Source organism: Quercus lobata, chromosome 1, assembly GCF_001633185.2.
Source record: "Quercus lobata isolate SW786 chromosome 1, ValleyOak3.0 Primary Assembly, whole genome shotgun sequence".
In the NCBI taxonomy this organism is placed as follows: Eukaryota; Viridiplantae; Streptophyta; class Magnoliopsida; order Fagales; family Fagaceae; genus Quercus; species Quercus lobata.
The window spans coordinates 22741772-22759215 of NC_044904.1; the positions used below are offsets into that span (position 1 = coordinate 22741772).

The 17444-nt window shown below is 37.9% G+C and overlaps 2 protein-coding genes across 2 annotated transcripts; both read left to right on the forward strand.

Annotated features, from left to right (window-relative positions):
* The first annotated feature begins 2042 nt into the window (after window positions 1-2042).
* Window positions 2043-3077, forward strand: LOC115988040 (fasciclin-like arabinogalactan protein 12). The gene has a single exon (XM_031111702.1). The coding sequence runs from the start codon at window positions 2109-2111 to the stop codon at window positions 2898-2900; it is 792 nt and encodes a 263-aa protein (XP_030967562.1). The 5' UTR covers window positions 2043-2108; the 3' UTR covers window positions 2901-3077.
* A 5658-nt stretch (window positions 3078-8735) lies between these two features.
* On the forward strand, window positions 8736-9817 carry LOC115988126 (fasciclin-like arabinogalactan protein 12). Its single transcript, XM_031111801.1, has one exon. The coding sequence runs from the start codon at window positions 8802-8804 to the stop codon at window positions 9603-9605; it is 804 nt and encodes a 267-aa protein (XP_030967661.1). The 5' UTR covers window positions 8736-8801; the 3' UTR covers window positions 9606-9817.
* The last annotated feature ends 7627 nt before the right edge of the window (window positions 9818-17444 follow it).

Here is a 17444-nt window from a genome sequence, read left to right on the forward strand (position 1 = left end):
TTCCTTTAATATAGACCGTAGTAAAATTATTTGCACCAAAACTTCATCCTTGGAGATTAGAAAAGATATATTTGGGAATTGAAGTTTAAGCATTATAATCAAAAGGTGTATTGCTTTCTAAATTGTAAACATCTTTTCTTTTAAAGAATGTTTTGGTTCTCATTGGCATTACCTAAATTTTAAAAGTTATATTAATTATAATAAGGATTAAAAAAAAATCCTGTTTCTTGCTGATAATTGTTATACTTAATAAGATTAGATTTTAAAAAAACAAGTATTTAGTATAAATATATTAAAAAATTATCTTGAATGGAATAAAATCTGAATGAGATTTAAGGTTTTTTTTTTTTTTTTTTTTTTTTCCTTGAACAAAATATATCATCAAAATTCAGAAATAAGGGGATAAAAAAAAAAAAATTTAGGTAAAATAATGAAAGCAATTCGGGTAGAAACTTATTAATTCTTGCTGTGGCCTGAAATGGGAAAGAGGTATTGTGACATGAAAGATATGTGGTGGGGCTCCACCAATAGTCACAAATATATGTAAACGGGAGAAGGGGGTAGGGGTGGGAAATCAGTAGGAGCTATTCTTTGTTAATCTCCTAAAGGGAAGTGTAAAAGAAAAAGAAAAGAAAAGAAAAGAAAAGAAAATCTCAACTTAATTGAGGAGTCATGAGTGAACCAAACCACATTAATCTTGTTCTATTTTATTTTAATATTCAGTCATTCTGTTTTGAATTATGTAATTGTAGGATAAAGATCTTGGATTGCCAAGAGCTTTATATGTAGCTAAACTAACATTTTTTGATGTTTCTAATAGAAATATTTAGGGTTCAAATCCCTTTTATCCTATTGTACTATTAATTTAAAAAAAAAAAAAAAAATCTTGGATCAAGAATGAGATTTGCACTAGACAAAACATGCATTGTTAAGCTGTGTGCTGTTGAGTGCTGTGCATGATGCACTATTTAAGAAAAAAAAAGGAAAATATTAAATTTATACAAATTTTACTATAAAATATTTACAAACTGATGTGGTAATAAGTATGATTGATGGACTTTAATAATCTAATTAATTAATATTTTAATTATTTTTTGTGTTTGATAACATATCAATTCATAAGTTTTATATAACAAAAATTTATAGTATTTATATTACGGTTTGTGTGAAGGTTGTGTGATTATGCAAACAAAATAATGATATAATTCGACATTTTTAAACATGGAGCACTAAAAAGAACCAAACAATGATTTTGTCTTAAGATGAGAGTGCATAGTGTATACAAATTGTCTTACACTCTTTTTATACATTGTTTATACATATCATATGTAATTATGTGTTAAATGTGAACATTCCTAAAATACACAGTGAACATCTAATATGAAAATGTGGACATTCTATATAAGAAGCGTACATAAAAAAGTGTAAATTAATATTTAGAGTCTAGGATAACTAATTTTAGTATTTTTTTAGAGACTTTCATAGTAACTGAAGTGCTTATGATGCATTTTGGGTTATGTGAGTGTTCTTGGAGAGTTCGAGTTTTCGAATAGGAATTGATTGATGTAAACACCTCTTTCTTCGATGATTATATTTGCGGCTTACAATAAAATGTTTCAATGATTAGGTATTGATTGATGTAAATACCTTTATCTTAGTTTTTTAAAAGCTTTGTCTCAACCTTAAGCTTTTTTCTTAAGGATGTGGCATGCAAATGAGCTTAGCTAAGTAAGATTCATCGTAAGAGAAAAAGCTAAGCAATCATACACATCTTTCTAAAACCAAACACATTTCGGATGCCCTATGTTTTTCCTGATTTCCCAAGCAAACTAGTTAGCTAAAACGGCAAATAAAACCTCTCTCTCATCCTATCCACTTATGCTTCGCCTCTCACAGAAAGATTAACTGCTACCATCTAAGGTTTTGCAACTAAGATTAAGTTCTTTTAAGTAAGATTGTACTCTTTCACCTAAATTCATTGTCTCCAAGCCTATATAAAAAGCCACTTCCTCACCTCGATCAACACATATCAAACACACTCAGCAAGTACCACTCTTGGCATCAGCAAATTTCCCAGACAAAACACAGCCCACACCATACATATAAAGATGGCCAAACAAGTTCTCTCCCTTTCACTTCTACTTGTTTTTCTCTTCCACTGCACCACAACTTCAGGCCAGCCAGCTCAGGCCCCGACGCTGCCTGCAGTGGCTCCAGCTGCACCTGCCAATGCTCCGGCCCCACCCGGCCCCCCTGACGTCACCAAAATCCTCCAAAAAGTCGGAGGGTTCACGATCCTAATCCGCCTCTTAAAGAGCACCGGAGTGGCTGACCAACTCAGAGGGCAGCTCAACGATTCAAGCATTCGTTTCACTCTTTTTGCTCCAAACGATAACGCATTTTCCAACCTCAAAGCTGGCACTCTAAACTCTCTTAATAACGAAGAAAAGGTCAGGCTTATACAGTTTCATATCTTGCCGACTTATTATACTTTGGAAAACTTCCAAACTGTGAGCAACCCAGTACGAACACAAGCGGGAGATAACAAACCTGGTGATTACCCACTAAATGTGACCAGTGTTGGAAGCCAAGTAATCATTTCGACTGGCCTTGTCAATGCTTCAGTGAGTGGTACTCTTTATTCGAATTTTCAACTTGCTATATATCAAGTAGACAAAGTTCTTCTTCCTCTTGACCTTTTTGTTGCAAAGCCTCCATCACCAGCTCCAGCACCAGCCCCAACCAAGCCCAAGCCAAAGAAGACTACGGCAGCAGCCAGTCCAGAGACGAGTACTACTGCAACTCCTACAGTGGTTAATTCTGGTGCAGTGAGTCTCGCAACCCATGGAATATTGGTGTCGCTTGGAGTTGCGGTTTTAATCGCAACATTCTCTTTGTGATACCAAAAAGGGGACGATATATGCATCAGCTGGATATGTTTTGGGGTATAAATTATCTACTACTTTATGATTTTGCTGAGTTGGTTTGAACCCTGATCATTGTCACCGAGTGCTTGTATACTATTAAGGTTGATTGTATGCTTTTTATTTTCCCCTTAATAAATACTTTTTTCTGTATCTTCTCATTTCAAGTTGTCTCTCTAATTAAGAATTTTGTATAATATTCTAAGAGAAAGCTAAAAATTTATCTATATATAAGGGTAAAATTAAGTCTATATATAATGATTCTTATTGTTTTTAGTGACGTACTAATTAATTATTATGATAGTTTTAATAATATATATTCTTGTTATGGCCTAAAATGTGAGAGAGGTATTGTGACATGAAAGATGTGCAATGGAGCTCCTAGCTCTGTCAATGGTCACAACTTCCAAAATTGAAATGTAATGAAAAAAAAAAGGACAAAATTTAGTTACAAAATTGGTTGTAGCATAAAGTTACAATCTTACTCAATATCTTTTTATTGGAGGTGAATTTTAACAAACCATTGGATTACATCTTCTTCTTATATCCTTTATGCTTGCAAGATCAATAGCTAAATAATCAATAAATTGTTTAAATTGCAAGTTTTTATAATTTAAAATTATGCATAAAATATAAACTTATAGATCATATAGTAAATAATATCTGATTGACATAAATTTGACATGTGTATTGAGAGCGTAAAGAACATGTAATTCAACGATTAGATTTTCAAAATATGTAGTAATGTTTATTTTATTGAATAAGGTTGTAGCCTAAGGCTACAATCAATTTTGTAGTTAAATTTTGTCATAAAAAAAAGAAGAGTTATTTGCCCTAATTTCCAAAAGTGAAGCATAAAAGAAAAATATGGATATTTGTAATCATCTTAATTGAGGTGTAAAAAGCAAACCGAATCATATTAATTTAAGGACAAAGTTTAGCTACAAAATTTGTTGTAACCTAAGACTATCACCTTACTCAATATCATTAACATTACTATATATTTTGAAAATCAAACAATTGAATTGCATATTCTTTATACTTTTAATACATATGTCAAATTTTGTGTCAATCGGATATTATTTACTGTATGATTCATAAAATTATATTTTATGCATAATTTTAAATTACAAAAATTTGTAATTTAAACAATTTATTGATGACATAACTATTGATCTTTAATTTTTTTAAAATTTTACAAGTACGAAAGATATAAGAAGAAAATGTAATCCAATGGTTGATTAGTTAAAATTCATCTCCAATAAAAAGATATTGAATAAGGTTGTAACCTTAGATTACAACAAATTTCGTAACTAAACTTTGTCCTTAATTTAATATTCAACTTTACCTTTTAAATTATATAATTTTAGGATAAAGATCTAGATCAAGAATGAGACTAGCTCTATAAGACACGTGCATTAATTGGAAAGCCGAGAGTCAAGTAGAGTGCTCTTAATGATGTATTGTTTAAGAGAAATAAAAATGTTAAAATTAATACAAAAGGTTTACAAAATGATGCGATAATGAATATAATTGATGGACTTTAATAGCCTAATTAATGAATTTTAGAATTACTTTTTTTTATCTTTTATTTTTATGATTTGTGACACCAATTTTGTAAGCATTATGTAAAATTTGTAATATTCCTATAGTATGGTTTGTAAGCATATGAGAAAAAGGTTGTTCGATGATGCGGACAAATTTCAAAATTATATAAGTCAATCATTTTCGAACATGGAGCTTTAGAAATAACCATTTGATGATTTGGTCCTAAATTGAGAGTGCATAAAGAATAGGGTTTTGATTGTATCTCACACTCTCTTTGTACATTTTTTCATACACATCATGTGTAATTATGTGTTAATTAAATGTGGATATTTAGGAAAAAGAAGAATATATTGTGTGAAAGTGTAAACATTGTGTGTACATCAAAGGATCAAGAAACAATAATTTTCCTAAAGAATCTGATTTGATATATATATATACACTATGCATATTTTATCTAGTAGACATCAAGAGATTAATCATTCCTAGCTATCGGAGCGTAACTAGCTTGTAGTTATTATTTGTTGAACTATATATGAGAAAAATGTGCCTTTGGTAAATTCTCATAACTCGAAAGATTTTTTTGTTTGTCTTTTTTTTTTTTTTTTTTTTTTTTTTCGTAAATTGGAAATTCCAGGTAGTTGAGGATTGTGACTGTCCTATTAATGAAATCATGTTTGATGTTCAAATTTAGAATCTCATATAGTCATCTCCTAAAATCCTAGAAACCAGAAAAAATCACTAAAGCAAGCTCACTAAAACTAACTGCACATATCTAACAAAAGTGAATACTATTTTGTAATAGAAATTTTCATCAATTTACAATATGTTTATTATTTTTAGTAATCCACAATTACCACAGTACTTAAGCAAACTTGGTAAAATGCTAATGTTGATGTAATTTTGTGGAATTATTTTATGGCCAAAACAAAATCTCAGTACATTTTCACAAGCTGTGGTGTTAACTTACATTAATTCAAAATAAATAAAGACTAGAATACACTTCTGGCCTTTATGTTTCAGAAGTTTCATTTTGGCTGTTTATGTTTGATTCTATTTTCATATTGACCTTGCCACCTCTATTGTAATTTGTTCATAAGTGTCAAATAAATGCCATCCACTAATACACATCACCAATATAAGTCTTATTTTGTTTGTAATCTATCCCTAAAGTGCTAGATAAGTGCCATTCATTAAGACATGTCACCCATATGATCTATTTCTTTTATAAATATGACTGTCAAGTGTCTAGAAAAATACAGTTAATTAAGGCATGTCACCCATTTAATGTCAAATATCACCAGATTGCTAGTGGAAATGAACGACAGTGCCAATATGAAAACAAAATCAAACTTGAAGAGCCAACATGATAATTTTGACAAAAATGAAAACAAGCACCAAAACTTTAGGGCAAAAAATGTACTTTAGTCTTTATTCATTTTGACTTATGGTATTCCCACACCACAATTTGTTGTGATAATGTAATGAGATTTTGTTGTGGCTATAGAAAAAGTCCATATTTAAGTTACATCAACATTAGGGTATAGATTGGCATAATAACTTGTTTCTTTTGGGTTTACCACCGACTTATATGTATGGTTCTTGGCTTAATCACAAGGATATAATGTGACCATATTCATAAAGATTGTTAAGTATGTGAAATTGGATTAAATCTATGCATTGCTTTAAGTCCAATGAAAATTTTGATGTTTGGAATTCATTGAAAATTATATCTTACTTTTCCAATTTAATTGAGACACAATTTATAAGCCCATGAGTTTTGTTATTTGAATACTTTATTTATTTTACTCGTATATATGCTTAATCTACATAGTTAGAATTTTGGTTACTTATTGAATTGTTGAGCTTATCCCTTCTTTCTTTGTTTCAAATTTTGAATAGTAGAAAGTTTGGGCTATCGTTGAGGTGGTGGGAATGAAAAGAGTATTAGGATTTGACAACAATATATACTTAGTGTTGGAAGATTTGAAATTTGTGAGCTTTTCAGTTAGTTGTAATTTTCTAGAAATTTTCTTTTGACTATTGATTTATTGGAGATCACCTCAACTATTTTATTGTTTATGAGAGAATATTAAATTAAAATTTTATTTGTTATCAAATCCCAATTAGAGAATAATTATTGAATTTAGTGGGAGCCTTGCGCACCTGGAAGACAAAGTTCTATAGGTATGCAATCGTTGTCGCATGCCTAGCTCATTCGTTGAGTTGGGGGCGTGACAACATTCTTGTTAGATTCTTGGTGAACATTGGAACATTCCTGCATTAGTTAGATCATAACAATCCTGAGAATAATTATATAAATATGTTTGTGCAGGTATACATATAAGTATACACTTATAAATAAATGTAATTATATAGGAAAATGTTTCAAACTTTTCTTATATCTTTTTATTGGATATAAATTTTGAAAATCTAATTGTTTGATTGCATGTTCTTTTTATATATCCCATACTTGCAAAATTTAAAGAAGATAAACAATTAATAGCTATGTCATTAACCAAATGTTTAAATTTCCAGTTTTGTGATTTAAAATTATGCATAAAAAATAATTTTATTGATTGAATAGTAAATAACATCCAATCTGAAAATTTTTTGACATGTATGTTAAGAATGTAAAGAACATGTCATCAAACGGTTAGATTTTCAAAATTCACATTTATTAAAAGGATACAAGAGGAGTTGAAGAGTTTTTCTCCAAAGTAGTTTGGAGAGAAACCTTATCCATTTGTATATATCTATATATATGTGTGTGTGTGTATATGCATGTATGCATATGGAGATGTGTCTATACTTGAGTATATATACAAATGTGTTTGTATCTATACTTGCCCCTATTGATTGTTTATAGATGGAACCAAGTTAATTAACAACAGATATTTTTGTCTCACCTTTTACTAAATTAGGCTACGTTTTTTTTTTATTTATTTATTTTTTATTTTATTGAAATATTTTTGTACCGGAAAATGTTTTAGTTGAAAATACTTTTTACTGTTTATTAGCAACCCAAAAAACATTTTCATGTGTTTAATCTACAAAAAATTCCATTTATTGAGGATAGAATTCAGTATTCATCAAATACAAAACACAATAAAAAATATCCAAGATATTTGTAAATCTCAATATACTTGAACAAATCAAAAGGATTGAGAAATGAAGATCTATGTGGTGGTGATCGTAAAACAAAGGTTGGTTTGAAGGTGGGAGGTGGAGATTTGGGGATGGAGGTGGTGGTGGTTGCAAAAGAGGTTGATTTCGAGTGATTGGGTTGAGATTCTTGATTGGTGATGATGAGAGAGAGATGGTGATGACGGTGGAACTATAGTGGTGACACAATAATGGGCCACGATTGGTGGATAGTGGCAGTGAGGTGGTGAGTTAACTAACTTGGGGCATTGGGGAGGGGAATGAAAATACCCTAAAATGCCCCAAATTTTATGGTCAAGTGGAAGACATTTTCAAGTTGACCAACATTTTTAGTTGTAATAGATACTTAAAATTCGAAAAAATATTTTTACATGAAACAAAAAATGAAACCTAAATAATAAAATGATTTCTTTTATTTATTTAATTTTTTTAATCTCTTCCTTAGCAAAAATACTATAAAAAGCTACGGTATGAAAAACTTAACTCCTAGGATAATCATAGACTACTCACCGTGTCTTGAAGAAGAAGACCAATGAAGTTGGAAAGCTATTTTTATTTTTTAAAGCTTTGTCTCAATTAAAACATCATCTGTCTGAGTTGTTGTTTTTGTTTTTTTAAACTGGTTTATGAAAATACAACTTTGTCCATCTCCTAAGAACTCAAACTGTGTTAGAAAGAGGAGAAAGGACATCCTACCTGGGAAAAGGATTTGCAAAATTGGAAGTAGGGAAGGAGACCAGGGAGGCGAGTTATTTCTTTGGGTTGTGGCATGCAAACAAGCTTTTATAGCTAAGATTCATGTAAGAGAAAGCTAAGCAATCATATCCAACTTTCTAAATCTAAACACATTTCGGATCCCCAATGTTTTTCCCGACTTGCCAAGCAAACCAAACGGCAAATAAAATCTCTCTCTCATTCTATCCACTCATCCTCTTATCTCTCACAGAAAGATGAACTGCAAACATCTAAGGTTTTGTAACTAAGATTTGAGTTCTTTAAAGTTTTAACTAAGATTGTACCCTTTCACCTAACTTCATTGTCTCCAAGGCTTTATAAAAAGCCTCTAATTCCTCTCTTCAACACATATCAAACACACTCCAGCAAGTACCAATCTTGCATTAGCAAACTCCCGAAACAAAACACAGCTCACTATACATACATACTAAGATGGCCAAACAAGCTCTCTTCTCACTCTCACTTCTACTTGTTTTACTCTTCCACTCTACCACCACTTTAGGCCAGCCAGCTCCGGCCCCAAAGCTGCCTGCTGTGGCTCCGGCTGGACCGGCTCCACCCGGGCCCCCTGATGTCACTAAAATCCTTCAAAAGATTGGTGGGTTCACCATTCTAATCCGCCTCTTAAAGAGCACTGGAGTGTCTGATCAACTCAGAGGGCAGCTCAACGATTCAAACATTCGTTTCACCCTTTTTGCTGCAAACGATAACGCATTTGCCAGCCTTAAAGCTGGCACTCTAAACTCTCTCAATAACGAAGAAAAGGTCCGACTTGTACAGTTTCATATCTTGCCCACTTATTATACTTTGCAAAACTTCCAAACTGTGAGCAACCCATTGCGAACACAAGCAGGAGATAACAAACCCGGTGATTACCCACTTAATGTGACCAGTATGGGAAACCAAGTAAACATTTCGACTGGCCTTGTAAATGCCACAGTGAGTGGTACTCTATATTCGAATTTTCAGCTTGCTATTTATCAAGTAGACAAAGTGCTTCTTCCTCTTGACCTTTTTGTTTCCAAGGTTCCATCACCAGCTCCAGCACTGGCTCCCGCCCCGGCTATAATCAAGCCTAAGCCGAAGAAGACGCCGATAGCAGCCAGTCCAAAGACCAGTACTACTACTACTGCTACTCCTACAGTGGTTGTTAATTCTGGTGCAGAGAGTCTGGCAACCCATGGAATATTGGTGCCCATTGGAGTTGCGGTTTTCATTGCAGCATTGTTTTTGTGATACAAAAAAGTGACGATATATGCATCAGCTGGATATGTTTTGGGTGTGTAAATCGTCTATTGGTTTACGATTTTGTTGAGTTGGATTTGAACGCTCGTCGTTGTCGCTGAGTGCTTTCGAATAATTGCTGTCTATCCGTGTATCGGTACTGTCAAGGTTGAATTGTACGCTATTGTTTTTTTAATAAATAATTTTTCTGTACCCTCTGATCATATTCAATGAAATTTTTGGTTTAAAACATGGATTTCAATTTACTCCAAATTTTCTTATTATTAAATAAGAGATTAAGAGTTTGAATCCTATCTAGATAAAAAATAGATTGATGTCTTGGACCGGTGATAAAGAATAATTAATTAATTATCAAGGAGTGAATATTATAAATTGAAATTCTATCATATCTATTGTAAGGACACGATTTGGTGACGAACCTAATAGTATTGGGTTCCCACGTAAAAGGCCCAGACAATACAATTTTTAGAGCGTGGGTGTAAAGAACTAGGTTAACTATAATACTTCCCTCCAAGATTTCCCTTAAACCTGTTTCAAGTACAAGGTCGGTCTCACAAATATTTTTCTTCTGTGAATCCTCTCACTTTCCTTCCTTACTTTCTTCTCTCTTGTTTTTCTCTGTTTCTTCGTCCTTCTCTTTTTCTCCTTTCTTTTCTCGATCCCCCGTTTCCGGTTCTTCTTTTAGTTTATATACTTCCCTTTGCGCTTCATCCTTGCCGCACACGTGTAGGTTGGGTTCGGAGGATTTCTTTCTGTCCCATCTGGCACCTCCTGGAACTTCCTATGGGCAGCTGTAAGGCTGCCTTTCCACTGTTCAGGTATCACCTCCACATTAATGCGGCCAGAGAGTTGGTTGAGAGGTCATTAATGCGGAGGTAGCTGTAGCTTCAGATATTTGTTTGCCTTATCTCTTTCACTTTTAGTCGGCTGCTCTACCCTTTGTGATGACCGAATTCGGAGCTCTGATCGTAATGAGCCCACGTCTCGATCGTCCTCGGAAACGATCGTCCTCGGACGAGTTATGCCAAGGACCAGGGTATCCTCGGACGGATATACGATCTCTGATGGGCCGCTGGCCCAACAGTCCTGACCCCATCCTGAACCCTAGGGGCCCATTAATCGAACGATCCCCACAATAGCCCCTCAAAATCCTACTTTTCGACTCTTCAGGAGAAAAGGTGGATTTTGACGTCATAAGCCTGCATCTGTGCGCGTTTCGGGGCATGCCCCTGACGCTTCAGCACCCCGGTTTTGGTAGTATTAAATTCTGACAACTCCCTTGTCTCCCACGTTCAACGGCGAGATCTCAATCAAACGGTAGGGGGTTTCTCTTATTTTGTGAGCGGGAATTTTACCGCTCACAACCTTCACATGACTATAAAGGTGCTCCCAAATTGAACCTGTACCTTATCCCTGATGATTATGCAGTTCCAGAGCTCATAAAACTGAATCTGCCTTCTCCCAGTCTTCTCTGTTCTCCTGGCGACCATAAATAATCACACGTTGTCCGAGGTCCTTCCTTTGAACCTGTAAGTCCTCTTAAAGCTTTTGCTATTGTTATTCACTCGCCAAAAAGTTTCTTTTCTACTAAGCCTCTCTAGAAAAATGGGGAAACAGCGGAATCCCTTTCGGCGTCTCGTTGACTCCGAGGAGGGTATTAGAAACTTTCGCTCTAAGTACAATATCCCACCAACGGTAGGGATGAGGTATGCAGCCCAAGGGGAGTGGGTTGACGCCAGGCAAACTGGGGAAGTGGTTATCCCCATGATCGCCTTTATCGAAGGTGGGATGACCATCCCCATGGGCAGTATCACTAGGGGTTATCTTAGTTTCTTTAGGTTATCCCCCACCCAATGCGCTCCCAATATGTTTAGGATTTTGGGTAGTATAGACGCTTTGAATCAGAGAATGGATTTAAACCTATCCCATCACGATGTGAATTGGGTGTATAGCCTTCACCGCTTAGCTGACCAGGATTATTATCTCAAGTCGAGATATCCTGCGGTAAGGCTAATTCAATGCCTCCCTACTTCAAATAAGCATTTAAAAGAGGATTTCCTTATTTTTTCTGGGGAATGGCACGATGGTCTACCTTGCCCGACAGTAGAAGGAACACCAGGTGGGTGCAAAATTGCAAACCTACACCATTTAACTCATGAACACATTTTACTAACTTTCATTATTTTCGGGCCTCACAATTTTAACTTTGAAATTAACGGTTTTGCAGACAAACGCTACACGAAGCCCAATCTCAGATTAGTCAATAAAGCGAGCCTAGACAGATTATTGGGAGCCGAAATATACGTGAACGAGGCTGATGGTCAATTACGGGCAGCACATTTAATCCTTGGCTACACCCCCCTTTCTTTCGGCTTTCAGGCGCCGAAGTACGTGATTAGGGCACGCAACCCTCGGCTTCGCCGTATCAGTGTTGCTTACGAAGGGTTCGTCGTTCCAGAGGGTATTCCACTTCCCAAACACACACCTCTCACAAAGCCTCTTTTGGTGGCCAGCATCTCGGCTGGGCCCTCTTTACCCTTATCTTCCCTCAAAAAGAAAGGAACCAATAGAAAAGGGAAAAAGGGAAAAAATAAGGAAACCGTTGTAACAGTGTCTGAATCCACAGACGACTTAGAGGTTCTCGATCAGCCCACAAGTCCCGAGGAAAGTTCTGACGAGATGGGGGCACACAGAAAACCCCAGAAAAGTTTGATGGAGCTAATGGAAGGTCAACAGGGAAAGGCTACACCTGCCCAGACAATACCATCCTTGGTTTCATCTCTTCCAGCCAGGTCTCATCCTACAGCTCCTCGACACCCTCCCCAATCACCTCCGCAACCAGTGCCAATTAATGCTGCCGAGCAAGAAAAGCACAAAGAACGGAAGAGTAGGGAGGCGGCAGATGTAAGTAGATCTCGCCCCATTCAAGAGGAGGATGCCCAACGAGCTGTAAAGCAGCAGAAAACTAGGCACCCCGCTACACGGGGTCAAGAGAAACCTGATTCCCCACATCCCGACTCACCGGCGTGGCTGCCAGCTCCTATGCTCGGTGGGGAGCCCCTGCGAAACGATGCCTCTATAAGGGACTTCAATGGCGGCATTGGGTGTCACGTAGCCTCGGCCATAGAGGAGGCCTTATTGCTCCCAAAGGATATGGCTGAGATAAAGAACGTGAGGAAGAACCAACTCATCCTTGACAATAAACGATACTTGGGCATGGTGAGAAACTATTTTTTTTTTTTACACTGTTTCATTGTGCGACTGTGGCTTACTAATGGGCGTTTCCCATTAACTAGAACGCTAATTCCCACCTCGTTTCTTATAGATCATCCAAAATACTTTCAAGCTCGATGAGATGTTCAATGCTTGCTCCACCCAACTTGACGGTGAAAGGAAAAGAAGGGCATCGGCTGTACAAACCTTGTCCAGGTCCGAACAGGATTTAACCATCGCAAGGAAAAAACTACAGGTCGAAGAAGAAGCTCGTAAGAGTGCTGAACTGGCATCAGAAGGTTACCAGAAGCAGGCCGAGGAACAGACCAAGCTTCTGCATGAAGCGAACGCCGAGCTGAAAAAGACTCAGGAGCAAGTTCTTGTTCTTAAGAAGCATCTAGAAGAGACTCAGAAGCTAAGGGAGCAAGCTGAAAAACTCAAAGAACAAGCCGAGCAGAAGGGCTACGAACTTGGAATAGCTGAAACTGAGAAAGCCCTAAGAGCCGAGGTTCCAGAAGTGTGCCGCATCTTCTGCGCGAGAACCTGGAATGAGGCTCTTAACCGCGCTGGGGTTGAAGCCTCATCTGAACTACGCAAGCCAGAGAACGTGTATTATCCCGAAGCGATACGCTCCTCGGCTCCTCAATCATACCAGGCTGATACCCCTTCCCCAGCTATTAACCCCCCTATCGAGGAGGTTCCGTCTCGCAATTCTCCCAATAAACCCACTACTGCTTCCAAATCAGAGGCAACCTCTCATGATTTTCAACAAGAGTTGGACTCTACCGTCCAATCAACTGGGGGCATTACCAATTAGCAGAAAAATATAGAAATTATTTTGTAATTTTAACTAGAAATGTAATGGAGTACTTTCTCATTTAGTTTCTTTTCATTCTGATGACTCTAAATTATCTTCACCCGTACTTACTTTGTTGCCGTAATTTTCAAGGGGTCCATCTCAATCACCTTCTTTCACTATACGCCATCCTTGCATTCGAAGCTTTCTCTTTCTGACTTCTTTATAAAGGTCCATAAGGCATTATTTCCACCAAGTTTATGATTTAGAAAATTCATCACCGCTCTGTTTACCGTTTAATAACTCGATAAACCACTTAGCAGGCCAATTTTTATCGAGTTTACGGTCTGAGGACCTGGCATGATCTAATTTCTGTTTAACAATTTATTATGAATGGTAGGATGTTAATTTCCACTAAGCTTGCGATCCAAGGACCTGGCGTGACTTAGCTTCTGTTTAACAATTCAGCATGAATGATAGGATGTTAATTTCCACTAAGTTTGCGATCCGTGGACCTGGCATAACTCAGTTTCTGTTTAACAATTCAGTATGAATGATAGGATGTTGATTTCCACTAAGTTTGCGATCCATGGACCTAGCATAACTCAGTTTCTGTTTAACAATTCAGCATGAATGATAGGATGTTAATTTCCACTAAGTTTGCGATCCGTGGACCTGGCATAACTCAGTTTCTGTTCAACAATTCAGTATGATAGGATGTTAATTTCCACTAAGTTTGCGATCCGTGGACCTGGCATAACTCAGTTTCTGTTCAACAATTCAGTATGATAGGATGTTAATTTCCACTAAGTTTGCGATCTGTGGACCTGGCATAACTCAGTTTCTGTTCAACAATTCAGTATGATAGGATGTTAATTTCCACTAAGTTTGCGATCCGTGGACCTGGCATAACTCAGTTTCTGTTCAACAATTCAGTATGATAGGATGTTAATTTCCACTAAGTTTGCGATCCGTGGACCTGACATAACTCAGTTTCTGTTCAACAATTCAGTATGATATGACAGGATGCGAAATTTATAGGATGCATATTCGACGTAAATTTAAAAGAAGATATCTGAATTGAAACTGATTTATTAGTAATAATACCTTCTGAGATTATTTACATTCCAAGGATGGAGTACAGGTTTTTCATCTAGGTCTTCTAGATAGTAAGCCCCTATTCCTGCTACAGAAGTAATCCAGTATAGTCCCTCCCAGTTGGGTCCCAGTTTTCCCCAATTTGGATTCTTAGTGGCCCCCAAGACCTTTCTCAGCACTAGATCTCCTATGGCTAACGGCCTCATCCTTACGTTGCTATCGTAGCTCCGCTTGAGTTTGTGCTGGTAGTAAGCTAGCCGAACCATTGCGCTCTCCCTTTGTTCTTCAATTAGATCTAGATTGTGCTTCAACATTGTATCATTATTGCTAGAAGAAAATGCATTGGTCCTCAACGTTGGGAATCCTGTTTCTAGGGGAATAACGGCCTCGGCCCCATAGGTCATAGAGAAAGGAGTTTCTCCCGTCGAACGTCAGGGTGTTGTCCGATACGTCCAAAGCACATGCGGTAGCTCTTCCACCCACTTTCCTTTCGCATCATCTAGTCTCTTTTTGAGCCCATTGACAATGACCTTGTTAACAGCTTCAGCCTGCCCATTGCCTTGCGGATAAGCTGGAGTGGAATACCTGTTTCTTATTCCCAGCTCTGAACAGTATTCCCTGAAGGCATTGCTATCGAACTGGAGCCCATTGTCCGAAACAAGAGCTCGTGGAATACCAAATCGCGTAACAATATTCTTCCAGACAAACTTCTTCACATCCACGTCCCGGATGTTCGCCAAGGGTTCAGCTTTAACCCATTTAGTGAAGTAGTCCGTGCCGACAAGCAAGTACCTCTTGTTTCCTATAGCTTTTGGAAAAGGGCCGACAATGTCCAGTCCCCATTGCGCAAAAGGCCAAGGGCTTGAAAGAGGGTTAAGGACTCCTCCTGGCTGGTGAATATTCGGGGCGTATCTTTGACACTGGTCACATTTCTTAACATACTCCTGTGCCTCTCTATGCATATTTGGCCACCAATAACCCTGCGTGAGTGCTCGGTATGATAGAGACCTCCCTCCAGTATGGCTCCCACAAATGCCCTCATGTAACTCTTCCAGGATTGATTCCGCTGTCTCAGGAGGCACACAGAGCAAATATGGTCCAGAGAAAGACCGTCTGTACAGCTTCTTATCCTCGGATAACCAGTACCGAGGTGCTCTTCTTCGTATTTTCTCGGCTTCCACCTTATCCTCGGGCAATGTGTCATTTTCGAGAAATTTTAATATAGGGTCCATCCAGTTTGGCGATGGACCAACTTGACGGATTTGGCGAACCTCCTTTTCTGGTGAGGTGGGAGTACACAAGTCTTCGACGACAATTACCCGAGGGAGATTTTGTACTGAGGAAGTGGCGAAGGTCGCCAAAGAATCAGCATGGGTATTCTCCCCTCGTGGAATATGTAGTACGTCAAAAGATTCAAACTCAGCTCGCATTCGCCTTACTCGGTCCAGGTATCCTTGCATCCTTGGGTCTCTGGCCTCCAACTCTCCGGTTACTTGGCCGACAACCAGCCTTGAGTCCGAGAGCATCTTCACCGCCTTTCCACCCATTTTACGGACCATGCTCATTCCCATTATCAAAACTTCGTACTCTGATTCATTGTTAGTAGCTGAGAACCCTAGCCTTAATGATTTCTCTATGATGACCTCTTCGGGGGATATCAAAACCAATCCCAGTCCAGCTCCCCATTGGTTGGCAGCCCCATCCACGTATACCTTCCACTCCGGCTATCCTGACGCGGATATTGCGCCAACCGCTTTCTCATCCATGTGATCTCGATTCCTACTAATCTCCTCAGGGCACTCAGCGAATTCAGCTACCAGGTCGGCAAGAACTTGACCCTTCACAGAGGTGCGAGGCATGTATTTGATGTCAAAAGCACCCAGAATCGTTCCCCACTTGGCTATTCTGCCGGTATAATCAGCACTTCTAATTATGGATTTGAGGGGTAATTGGGTCAAGACAACTACAGTGTGAGCTTGAAAATAATGCGGAAGTTTACGTTTTGCATGGACGACTGCCAGTATGGCCTTCTCTAACGACAGATATCTCACCTCGACTTCATGGAGGGATCTACTCACATAATAAACAGGCTTCTGAACGCCCTTGTCTTCTCGCATCAAGACAAAACTGACGGCGTGAGGAGCTACCGCCAGATAGGCATACAACACCTCATCCACTTCAGGGCTAGACATGATAGGTGGTTTAGATAAATAGTCCTTCAGCCGCTGGAACGCCTCGGCGCACTCCTCGGTCCATTCGAATCCCTTCCATTTATGTAACAGAAGGAAAAAAGGACGACACCTCTCAGCCGACCTGGAGATAAACCGGTTCAAAGCGGCAGTCATCCCCGTCAACCTCTGCACCTCCTTTGGATTTCGAGGCGCTTGTAAATCGTTAATGGCCCTAATCTAATCTGGGTTCACCTCAATTCCCCTATGGGTCACCATGTACCCCAAGAATTTCCCGGAGCCTACACCAAAGGAACACTTCGAGGCGTTTAGGTGCAACCTATGCTCTCTCAATATCCCGAAGATATTAGTGAGGTCCTTCACATGTTCAGTCACTACCTTGCTTTTCACCACCATGTCATCAATGTAAACTTCAATGCTTCTGCCCAGCTGTGGCTCAAACATTTTAGTCATCATGCGTTGATAGGTTGACCCAGCGTTCTTGAGACCGAAGGGCATCACCTTGTAATGGTAGTTCCCAACCGGGGTCACGAA